At 48.7% G+C, this 12,120-nt stretch overlaps 1 protein-coding gene across 1 annotated transcript; it reads right to left on the bottom strand.

The window, feature by feature from the left end:
* Positions 1–4,791: 4,791 nt before the first annotated feature.
* LOC134498637 (olfactory receptor 52P1-like) lies at positions 4,792–5,793 on the bottom strand. Its single transcript, XM_063304794.1, has one exon. The coding sequence runs from the start codon at positions 5,791–5,793 to the stop codon at positions 4,792–4,794; it is 1,002 nt and encodes a 333-aa protein (XP_063160864.1).
* Between the last annotated feature and the right edge of the window lie 6,327 nt (positions 5,794–12,120).

A 12,120-nucleotide genomic window follows, 5' to 3' on the forward strand; every position in this document is an offset into this window, starting at 1 on the left:
ACATTTTCAAGGACAACAGCAGGACAACCAACCCATGTGGGATTGGCTCACTTCTTGGCTGCCAGAATGGGGCTGGGGAAACAAGCATCACTTGGCATTACTGCTATCAGTGCCTCGGTACTCCTTGCTGTACTTGGATGCTGCCTTATGCAGCGAGTTCCTTCTTCCTGTTTGCCTGTCGCCCAACGTCCAATTACTCTTTTCAGTCTCCTCCACAACACGCTGCAACCACAGACCCCATGCGGTTTCAAATATTAACTGCTTGCTTGCTTACTGAACATAAAAGTGGTTCAGCAACCTGTTAACAGTTTGAGAATGAAATGGGAGATTTGTTGCCTGGAATTTCAGGCTTTCTTGTTGGCATTTTAAAAGGGTGATATTAGCATTTTAGCATGGCCTCTTTTTCTAATGTTGGGAGCCCATGTTTTTCCTCCGAGCCAAGGCCATTTCCTCTGATACGCGACAGCTAGCCTTTCCAGCAACTAAACCACAGGGAGCGTGTTCTGGAGTCCTTGAAGACACTTGCAAGTGCTAAGAAAGAAACAGACTCAACGGAGAAAGGGAGAGGTGTAGCCTGCAAATTCGCCACTTGTGGGATGTTGTCTAGAATCGAGGTCTCCTATTCTCTGATTTGTTGCTTCATGATGCATCAAAGACAAATATTGAGTGTATGGATCATTTGCTTCTGTACCCTATATAAAGACTTGACTCCCCTTAATACAGGCTTTTTGCTTTGCCTGAAATGCTTGTGGTGCGTACTGGGGGGCGGGGGGCAAAAAAGCCACTTGGCAAAGGTGTCGTGTCTCTTTCCCAAACTCAGGGGACTACGTTCTTTCCAGCTCCACTCCAGCTCATGGGCAACAATGGGAGATGATCGCCCTGACTGGCCAGCAAGAGTGGCTTGGTAGGGATGCTGAGTCAATGGGCAGTTGTGGAGTGGGATGGGGTTTCGTGGGATTCCCCGTGGTGCTGAGAGTAAAGGCCGAAGTGCCCAAGGTTCCCACTCACCCTCCCTGGTGTGGTGGTTGGAAGTATGATGAGGTGGGGATCCCTTTTCTTGGGAACTGCAGGGTATGGGTCAGGGGGTGTTGGGACCTTGGGGGGCTTGGGCCAGCCAAAGCATCCCTGTGGTGATGGGTGTGGGGTGGTATGGTGGGAGACAAGGGGCAGGCTGCTGTGGGGAAACACCATCTCAGTTTCTTGTTCTGATTTCGCATCCCAGCCCCAATGCCTGGTCAGCAGATCCGCAGAGGCCCTGGCTTTCGGCTGCTGCTGCTGCTGAATACCAGGTCAGCCTGTAATAAGGCTTTCATCACAGATGAAAGATGACATTCCTCCAATAGCGGGACATTCTTTCCCCAGTCACACCAGATGAGCCAGTTCCATCCGGAGCAGGCAATCTCAGAGCTAGGGTAGCACTGGGAATTGCACCTGGAAGCTAACCTGCAACTGGGTTCCCACTGCAGTTCCCTTAGCCCATGCAACAACTGGGTAGCCCATGACTACCCAGTTGTTGCATGCTGAACCAGGAGAAGCTTCCAAATGGTCTAAGTGCCTGGGGCTGAGGAGGCAAGGGCATGCATAAGCACCACCAATGCCTCCCGTTCCAGAAAGGGTTGCAACTGATAGACAATATGCAATTGTGCAACAGCTCACTTGGCCCCAGCTTCCACCTGCTGTTCTAGCAAGAGCCGTAAGTCTGAAAGGACCAACAGCTCCATTGGGGGAATGACACCCTGCCTTGAGCTAAAGATACTTTTCAGAATCGATGAGTTGCTGAATCCTGCTAGAGTTATCGAAGCCTGTTTACCCCCATCCAGACCCTAAGCACTAGGACCAAACCACAGCCATATCCCCTGCTCCACCTGAGTGGAAAGGTATAACTGGGGATCATCAGCATACAGTATTAATATCACCTTACCCCATGCTGATGGATTATTTTCCCTCCAATAGAAGAGAATCTCTGTAGTTCAGGGTTGAACTGTGGGGTCCTTGGTGCTCTCTGAGCTTGGCTGTTGGCTTGCAGATATTTCATTGCCCGACTAGGGAACATCATCAGTGCAAGGGAGGGTGGGGTTTGCTCCCTGTTTATATGCAATAGCTTGCCCTTCCAGTGTTCGTGAGGGTGGGGTTTCCTCCTTGATAGTTCCTTGATTGGGGTATATAGAGAGATCCCACTTCCTCTGTCCTGGTCCCACCAAAGATCATCCACATGAGCAACCAATGAGCTTGTCATTCTATGGCCAGGCCTAATCCTAATTGAAAATGGTCCAAATAATCTGCTTCATCCATCATCCACCCAACAATCCTCCCAAAAAGGATGTTGGAGACAGGTCAGTAATTATCCAGAGCTGCTGGGTCAGGATGGCTTCTTGAGGAAAGGGTACACCCCCACCTTCTTCAAGTCTGGCAACATCACCTGCTCTCCATGGTTGCTTTAACCACCACTCATGCCTAGCCTCCTGATGCTTCTTTAGTGGCTTTCACCATCCAAATAGGGCACAGATCCAACCCAGAGGTGGGGAAACTAGCCTTGCAGAGAACTCTGTCCCATTCCTTCAGAGGGCAGGCTCAAACCATCCCTGGATCAGTCACAAGATGTTGATTCTGCCATCTTGTCCAAAAAGTACAGCCTGCATGATTCTGTCTCAAGACATAGGTTATGGATCGAATACAGAAGTTGCTAGTTGATGTTGCTAGTGTCAAATGATAATATTCCAGGTCAAAGAAACAATGGCTACCCCTGCTCCCTCATTTCAGAAAACCAAAACACTGCTGGATCTCAGCCAACAGTCAATAGCCTGTTTAGGCAGAGGGCAGAAGCACAAAGATACAGGACAGTATTTATATCCACAAAGCCAGCGCTTTATTTACTTTAAATGGTGCAACAGAGAGAAAAAAGACCAGCTGAAACCCAGGAGAGCTGGTTCCTCCGATGGCTGGAGGGATTGCAAGTCTCCAAACCCAAATGTATCTGAGAGCAAGTAGATTTTCCAGGTCCTGATGAGGGCCTTTGCAAGGTGGATTTGAGTGAGGGTTAGCATCTGTCCTAGTAGATGAACTTCATTTTTTCAGGGCTGAGTCCTACACGCCAAGCACTACATGATCCTGGAACTATCATTTCTGTGTCTATAAGGTGCTTGTACTGCTCACCCAATTAAAGCATACAATGATGATTTAAAACAAAAATACAAAACAAAACATCAATAAAACAGTATGATCAAAATGCTCATAAAAGGCCATAGGCCACAGGCCATAAATATCAGAAGCCACTCAATCAAAGAAGACTTCCAACCCCATTAAAAGGGACTGGAAATGTGGGCGAAGAGATCAACCTCACACAATCAGCATTCACCTATTTTTGAGGAGGTTCAGCAGTGGGAAAAAGGAGAAGGGAGAGTTGGACAGAGACATTGGAGATATGTCTCCATCCATATCTGGCTTTGGCACAGCAAGTAGTGCCAGATGGATCACCCCTGGTCTGACTATTCGGAAAAGAAGCAACTTCTTCACATGCCACTTGCACCATTTTTTAAATCTGGTGATGGCATCTCTGAATCGATCATGAAGGAAAAAATGTAATGTATTTTGCCGGGATATAGAACCTGCTCTTTGACCCATTCTCTGCTTCCTCTACTTTTTGCAGATTGTCAGGGAAGCTGATACCACATGCTGAAGCAGAAAGTTAGTATAAATGAGAAGCTGACACTAGACACCGATGCAGGAAGATGGTAGCTGACTCATGCTTTCACATGTGCAAGAGCTGAAAAAGACAGCAAGGGCAAAGCATTCCATACAGGACTGGTGACGTCCCATTGATTATGATTACATGCCATCAAGTTGGTGTTGACTCTTAGCAACCACATAGATAGCTTTTCTCCAGAAGGATCCATCCCCAACCTGGCCCTTCAGGTCTCCCAAGGGTAGCCCCATCGCCACTGTGACTGAGTCCATCCACCTTTCTGCTGGTCGCCCTCTTCTTCTCCTTCCTTCCACCTTTCCCAGTATTAGCGCCTTCTCCAGAGAGCTGGGCCTTTGAAGTAGGATAATTTGAGCCTGGTCATTTATGCCTCAAGTGAGAACTCTGGCTTGCTCTGTTCAAAGAACCATTTGTTCTGGGCTGTCCAGGGTATTCTCAGGAGTCTCCTCCAACACCAAAGTTCAGAATGTCAATACTCTTTCTATCCTGCTTCTTCAAAGTCTAACCTTTGCTTGCAGTCTTCTGATCTTTATACCTACAAAGGCATCTGAGAATCTTTTCCAAGACCTTCAGGGCTGCTCTACCAAGTGCTCATCTGCAGCATTTGTCTTGCCTGCTTGTTCTTTTACTCTTGGTGGCCGGTCCTAAAGGGCAGAAGCTCTCCACCACTTCAATACCTTTACTGCCAATGCTAAGGCTGGTTGTTCTACCTGTTGTCATTAGTTTGGTCTTCTTTATATTTAATTTTAGTCCCATTTTTTCACCATGCTCCTTGACATTTATTACAAGAGCGTGCAGATCGTTTGCATTTTTGGCTATCAGAGCCATCCTATTAACAGGGCCCACAAAGATTTTGTGAGGGCACTCCAAGGATGAGTACAGGACAGCCACTGGAGAAAAGCTCTTTAAATGAGGATGGACAAAGTCATGGCAGTTTGGTTACTCATGACTTAGAATGGCTCCATGAGACATTGGGATCAACAGCTTTGTTCCAAGCACCAGTCAACTTCCAAGCTTGCAAGTCCTTTCTGTAAGCCCTCCACAGAACTGTTAGCAGACAAAATATCCCCTTAGTAAGAATTCAAGGGTGGTCATTTGGGGTATGATGGGGAGAGCCCACAGCGGGCTGATGAGTCCCCCTTCCAATGGAGCCCCCGCAGCACTCGCTCACGGATCTGCTTAGTTCTCACCCCATAGATAATGGGGTTCAGGGTTGGTGGTATCAGCAGGTAAACATTGGCCACAAGGATGTGGATGTGAGGTGGGATGGTTCCATGGCTGAAGCGATGGGTGAGGAAGGTGAAAACAGCCGTGCTGTAGAAAACCAGGATGACGCAGATGTGGGATCCACAGGTACCCAAGGCCTTGAGGCCAGCCTCCTTAGAGGGCAGCTGGCAGACTGTGCGCAGGATTAGGCCATAGGATAGCCCAATAAAGCAAATGTCAAAGGCTCCAATCAGAGACGCTACCGTCAGGCTGTAGGCCTTGGTGACTGCCGTGTCTGCACAAGCCAGCTTGACCACAGCCATGAACTCACAGTAGCTGTGGGCAATGACTCTGGACCTGCAGAATGGCAGCTTCCCCACCAGGAAGGGATGTGGGGAGAAGAACACCAGCCCCCTGGCCAGGACAGCGCTGCCTATCGAGGCAATGCAGGTGCCAGAGAGGATGGTCATGTGCCTCAGGGGTCTGCAAATGGCCACGTAGCGATCGTACGCCATAGCTAGGAAGAAGCCGGATTCCATGGCCGTGAAAGAATGAATGACAAACATCTGGAGCAGGCAGTTGCTAAAGCCAATGCTCCTGGCATCAAGCCAGAAGATGGCCAGCATCTTAGGCAGTGCTGAGGTGGAGAGCACCAGGTCCGTGAGGGACAGCATGCAGAGAAAGAGGTACATGGGTTGGTGGAGCCTCTGGTCCGTCTTGATGAGCAAGATAATGGTGCAGTTGCCCAGCAGGGCCATCAAATACAAGGAGCCAAAGGGCAGGGCCAGCCAGGTGTGGAGGGTTTCCAGCCCAGGGATGCCCAGGAGGAGGAAGGCAGAGGATGCAGTGGGGCTGAAGGTGGACAGGTTGGAGGGAGGAGGCTCCATGCCCAGCCTGGCAGCTCTGGCCCTCCTAGGAGGAACTGGTGGGGTAATAGCCAGGAGCTGCAAATAAGAAGGGAAGATTCAGGGTGAAGGACATCAGTGGGCGAAAGTCCAAGCCAGGAGTTGCCTCAAGAGACACAACAGTATTGTCAGGATTAGACCTAATCTAGCATTTAACATATCCGTTAGCCCTCGAAACCATTCCCCCTCTTCCTTCTGGATCCTCACCACCCTTTCAGAGAGATAAGGCTGGCCCATCCTCAGCCTGCCTCCCCAGTCCTACCCTGATGCTCTGATGCTCAGGTCAAACAGAGGAACACAACACTAGGGGGAAATGGACAGTCTTGCATCTGGGGGGAAAAATGAAGGGGAAAAATCTACAGTGAGGGAGCTCTGGCTTGGCAGGTGTACATCTGGAAGGAGTCTGCATGTCCCGATCAACCACAAACGTTGCAAGGTGCAGTGCAGATGCTTAAGAGTCAAGTGCCACTTCGAAATGCATTAATGCAAACACCAGGTCCAAAGCATGGGACATACCTGTTCCTCTCCCCTCTGCCCTGGAGTCTGATGTCCAGTTCTAAGAACAAGCTCAATTGGAGCAAGTTCAGAGGGGAGCTACCAAGAAGGTAAGGGGTCTGGAAACCAAGCCCTGTGAGGAATGGGTAAGGGGTCTGGGCATGCTGACCTTACAGAAGAGACAACTGAGGGAAGGGGTGACAGCAGTCTCCGAATCTCTGAAGGGCTGTCTCATAGAGGTGGACTTCTTTCACAAAGCCCCAGAAGGTAGAACCAGAACCAGTGGGTTAAAACTACAAGGAAGACAATCCAGGTTGGATACTAGGAGGAACCTCCTGACTGCACAAGCTTTCAGCCTGTGGAACAGGTCGCCACATGAAGTGGTGAGTCCTCCTTTGCTAGATGTCTTCCAGAAAAGGCTGTCAAAGGTGTTCTGGTGCCACTGGCACTGAGAAGGGGTTAAACAAGATGATCTGGGGGGCCAAATCCAACCCTCTCTTTCTGTGATTCTCTTTTCCTAATTGTACCATGGGCAGGAGACAGCATAAGAAGGCAGGCTCTGACTGTGTATGAGGGAAAGCTTCCTAACAGAAAGTTCACTTCAATAGAGGAACCTCCACCCCCCCACCCCCAGAGCTCTCCTTCGCAGGCCGAGTCCAGGGGGAAGCCAGCCCACCCTCCAGGTGGATCTCTGCCCTGAGCTGTCTGCCTGTCTCCAGGATGCCAGGACGCTCAGCCTCAGGGAGACAAGACACAAGACAGATGCCACCCATGAACAGGAAGAAGCTCTTTTCATGTCTCCCAATGGCAGAGCAGGACTTGTCCAGGGAGCTGTGTGGGGTCCTTCTCCCAGCCCTCCTCTGTGGGCACCCTGAGGGTGATGGTGGTGCTGGCCTGCCAAGATCGTTCTCGCAGTCTGCCCTGCACCCTGATCCTCCTCACCTTGTGGCGCAGCCCTCGGCCAAAGGCAAACAGCCCAGCTGTGGTCAGCCTCAATGGTGGGCTCTCCCAGGCAGACCAGCTGATCTCAAAGGCCCTGAGATGTGGGCCCAGCAGTGCAGAGCAATTTGCAGAGCACACATGGCCCTCCCTGTGTTGGCCGAGGAGCCAGCCGACAAGTAGCCCCTCTGCTGCTAAGGAGCATTATATAAGCAGGGCCACCGATGGAGCCATGCCAGCAGAGCCAAACAGCTGGGCCATTTTGGTCTCTGAGGGAGAACAGGCAACGTGCACTCGGGAGCACCTCCGGGCAGAGAGGGCACTCTTGGTAAATCAGATTCAAAAATGGTCCAGCCTGCTCTGATGGGGCCAGCTTGCACAGGGATTTATCCAAACCAGATGTGGCAATGCTGCCACACAGAGGTTTATTGAAGAACAATAAACTTCACAATATGGATTTCCTGCCACCCTAGCTCTGGTTCTTCAACAGCCTTAAAAGTTGTCCTCCTGGTCACATAAGCCACATCAGGAGGAGCATGTTGTTGTTGTTTATTCATTTAGTCGCTTCCGACTCTTCGTGACTTCATGGACCAGCCCACGCCAGAGCTTCCTGTCGGTCGTCAACACCCCCAGCTCCCCCAGGGACGAGTCCGTCACCTCTAGAATATCATCCATCCATCTTGCCCTTGGTCGGCCCCTCTTCCTTTTGCCTTCCACTCTCCCTAGCATCAGCATCTTCTCCAGTGTGTCCTGTCTTCGCATTATGTGGCCAAAGTATTTCAGTTTTGCCTTTAATATCATTCCCTCAAGTGAGCAGTCTGGCTTTATTTCCTGGAGGATGGACTGGTTGGATCTTCTTGCAGTCCAAGGCACTCTCAGAATTTTCCTCCAACACCACAGTTCAAAAGCATCGATCTTCCTTCGCTCAGCCTTCCTTATGGTCCAGCTCTCACAGTCATATGTTACTACAGGGAACACCATTGCTTTAACTATGCGGACCTTTGTTGTCAGTGTGATGTCTCTGCTCTTAACTATTTTATCGAGATTTGTCATTGCTCTTCTCCCAAGGATTAAGCGTCTTCTGATTTCCTGACTGCAGTCAGCATCTGCAGTAATCTTTGCACCTAGGAATACAAAGTCTTTCACTGCTTCTACATTTTCTCCCTCTATTTGCCAGTTATCAATCAAGCTGGTTGCCATAATCTTGGTTTTTTTGAGGTTTAGCTGCAAGCCAGCTTTTGCACTTTCTTCTTTCACCTTCATCATAAGGCTCCTCAGTTCCTCTTCGCTTTCAGCCATCAAAGTGGTATCATCTGCATATCTGAGATTGTTAATGTTTCTTCCAGAGATTTTAACTCCAGCCTTGGATTCCTCAAGCCCAGCTTGTCGCATGATGTGTTCTGCATACAAGTTGAATAGGTAGGGTGAGAGTATACAGCCCTGCCGTACTCCTTTCCCAATCTTAAACCAGTCCGTTGTTCCGTGGTCTGTTCTTACTGTTGCTACTTGGTCGTTATACAGATTCTTCAGGAGGCAGACAAGATGACTTGGTATCCCCATACCGCTAAGAACTTGCCACAATTTGTTATGGTCCACACAGTCAAAGGCTTTAGAATAGTCAATAAAACAGAAATAGATGTTTTTCTGAAACTCCCTGGCTTTTTCCATTATCCAGCGGATATTGGCAATTTGGTCTCTAGTTCCTCTGCCTTTTCTAAACCCAGCTTGTACATCTGGCAATTCTCGCTCCATGAATTGCTGAAGTCTACCTTGCAGGATCTTCAGCATTACCTTACTGGCATGTGAAATGAGTGCCACTGTTCGATAGTTTGAACATTCTTTAGTGTTTCCCTTTTTTGGTATGGGGATATAAGTTGATTTTTTCCAATCTGATGTCCATTCTTGTGTTTTCCAAATTTGCTGGCATATAGCATGCATTACCTTGACAGCATCATCTTGCAAGATTTTGAACAGTTCAGCTGGGATGCCGTCGTCTCCTGCTGCCTTGTTATTAGCAATGCTTCTTAAGGCCCACTCAACCTCACTCTTCAGGATGTCTGGCTCTAGCTCACTGACCACACCGTCAAAGCTATCCCCGATATTGTTATCCTTCCTATACAGGTCTTCTGTATATTCTTGCCACTTTTTCTTGATCTCTTCTTCTTCTGTTAGGTCCTTGCCATCTTTGTTTTTGATCATACCCATTTTGGCCTGGAATTTACCTCCAATGTTTCTAATTTTCTGGAAGAGGTCTCTTGTCCTTCCTATTCTATTGTCATCTTCCACTTCCGCGCATTGCTTGTTTAAAAATAATTCCTTATCTCTTCTGGCTAACCTCTGGAATTTTGCATTTAATTGGGCATATCTCCCCCTATCACTGTTGCCTTTTGCTTTCCTTCTTTCTTGGGCTACTTCTAGTGTCTCAGCAGACAGCCATTTTGCCTTCTTGGTTTTCTCTTTCTTTGGGATGTATTTTGTTGCCGCCTCCTGAACAATGCTGCCAACTTCTGTCCATAATTCTTCCGGGACCCTATCTACTAAGTCCAGTCCCTTAAATCGATTCCTCACCTCCACTGCATATTCCTTAGGAATATTAGTGAGCTCATATCTAGCTGATCTGTGGGTCTTCCGTAATCTCTTGAGTCTGATCCTAAATTGTGCAAGAAGAAGTTCGTGATCTGAACTACAGTCAGCTCCAGGCCTTGTTTTTACCGACTTTACAGATGTCCGCCACCTTTGGCTGCAAAGGATGTAATCAATCTGATTTCAGTGTTGTCCATCTGGTGAAGTCCATGTATAAAGCCGTCTCTTAGGTTGTTGGAAGAGAGTGTTTGTTATGCAGAGCGAATTGTCTTGGCAAAATTCTATCAGCCTATGTCCTGCTTCATTTTGTTCTCCCAGGCCATACTTACCTGTAATTCGAGGTGTCATTTGACTGCCCACCTTAGCATTCCAGTCTCCCGTGATGAAAATAACATCTCTTTTAGGCGTGTTGTCCAGTAGGTGCTGCAGATCCTCATAGAACTGCTCTACTTCAGCTTCTTCAGCATTTGTGGTTGGGGCGTATATTTGGATCACTGTGATGTTAGATGGCTTGCCCTGAATTCGAATTGAGATCATTCTGTCGTTTTTTGGGTTGTATCCAAGCACTGCTTTAGCCACTTTACTATTAATTATGAAGGCTACTCCATTTCTTCTGTGGTCCTCTTGTCCACAGTAGTAGATTTGGTGGTCATTTGATGTGAAGTGGCCCATTCCAGTCCATTTCAGTTCACTGACGCCCAGGATGTCTATCTTTAATCTTGACATCTCACCAATAACCACATCCAATTTGCCCTGGCTCATAGATCTTACATTCCAGGTTCCAATGGTGTGTTGATCCTTAGAACATCGGATTCGCCGTTCACCACCAGCACCGTCGGCCGCTAGCCGTCCTTTCGGCTTTGAGCTAGCTGCGTCATCACGTCTGGGGCTAGTTGAGCTCATCCTCTGTTCCTCCCCAGTAGCATTTTGACCATCTTCCGACCTGGGGGTCTCATCTTCCGATGGTATACCGACATATCTCTGGTTGTACTGATCCATTTAGTTTTCACGGCAAGAATACTGGGGTGGGTTGCCATTACCTTCCCCAGGGATCGCATTTAGTCTGACCTCTCTGTCATGACCTTCCCGTCTTGGGTGGCCCTTCACGGTTTAGCTGATGGCATCATTGAGGTGCTCAAGCTCCAGCACCACGACAAGGTAACAATCCTTTGCTGAAGCAGGAGGAGCATAGTCGCCAGAATAGATTTTCTTGTGCCAGGAGAACACAGAGTTGCACAGGATTGCACAAAAGAAATTTCAACAAGCAGGGAGGAAAGGTATTTATCAGATTTGCAGAGAACACATTATATGGGAGGGCCAATATCCTAGAAGACCAAAAGAAATTTTGAAATGCCCTTGAGAAAATAGTAGAATGAAATTGAACTGAGACAAATGCAAAGCCCCTCATTCAGTGTCCTGCTGGTACAATCAAATGAGGAAGGATGGGAAAGTGCCAGTCCAGGTTGCCCTGCAAAGGACAATTCCCTGGTAGGCATAAAGAAGGGGTCTGCAGATGAACTGCCAGACCAAGATGGCACCTGGACTACCTACCTGAGATGGCCATCACACTTCAGAAGAATATCATGGAGGCCAAAAAGGTGCCAGAATGGGCAGCCAAACCAATGGGGGAAATAGAGCAGCCCCCTATGAGTAAAAACTACATTGCCCAGGGCGTTGAGGATGAGGGATGTTCCTTGACATTAGCATGCCTTCCTCCAGGCCTCGAGTCGCCAGCTGCATCTGCCAGCAAAGTTTCTGCTGCCCACTGGCCAAGTTCTAACCCACCTCAGTTCTGTGGCCTGGGAGATCCTGGCCCCACAGCATTTAAGGCCATGACTGGTGAATGCCCATAGTTCTCCTTCCTCTCCAGGAAAGCCACTGCCACCCCTCTTCCTCCAGTGTGACCAGGCAGGCTTGGGCGAGGTATGGGCAGGTGCCTGAGATGGGGGCTGTAATCACCGATCAAGATGCATACATGGTCACTGGTATGGAGGTGCCCTGCACTGGCAACCTGTTACTCAGGCTGCTTCTAGACTTGGATCTTCTTCAAAGAAAACCCCAGAGAACCTGTGTCCAAAAACAGCTCAGTGATACGTTGGTGGGGCAGAGATCGGATTTGGGGGATTCCCTCTCTCTTCATCCTGGACCTGACTCCTGCCCCATTTTCCTATAAGCCAGGCTATTTCTTGACACTGAGTTACGGTCCTCCAGAAGGCCAGTAGTCCTGTGTTCAGAAAGAGCCTGAGTGACAGGTCACAGGCAAGGTAAAGGGGCTGTGAGAAGCACTGGGAT

This window comes from Candoia aspera, chromosome 5 (assembly GCF_035149785.1).
Source record: "Candoia aspera isolate rCanAsp1 chromosome 5, rCanAsp1.hap2, whole genome shotgun sequence".
NCBI lineage: Eukaryota > Metazoa > Chordata > Lepidosauria > Squamata > Boidae > Candoia > Candoia aspera.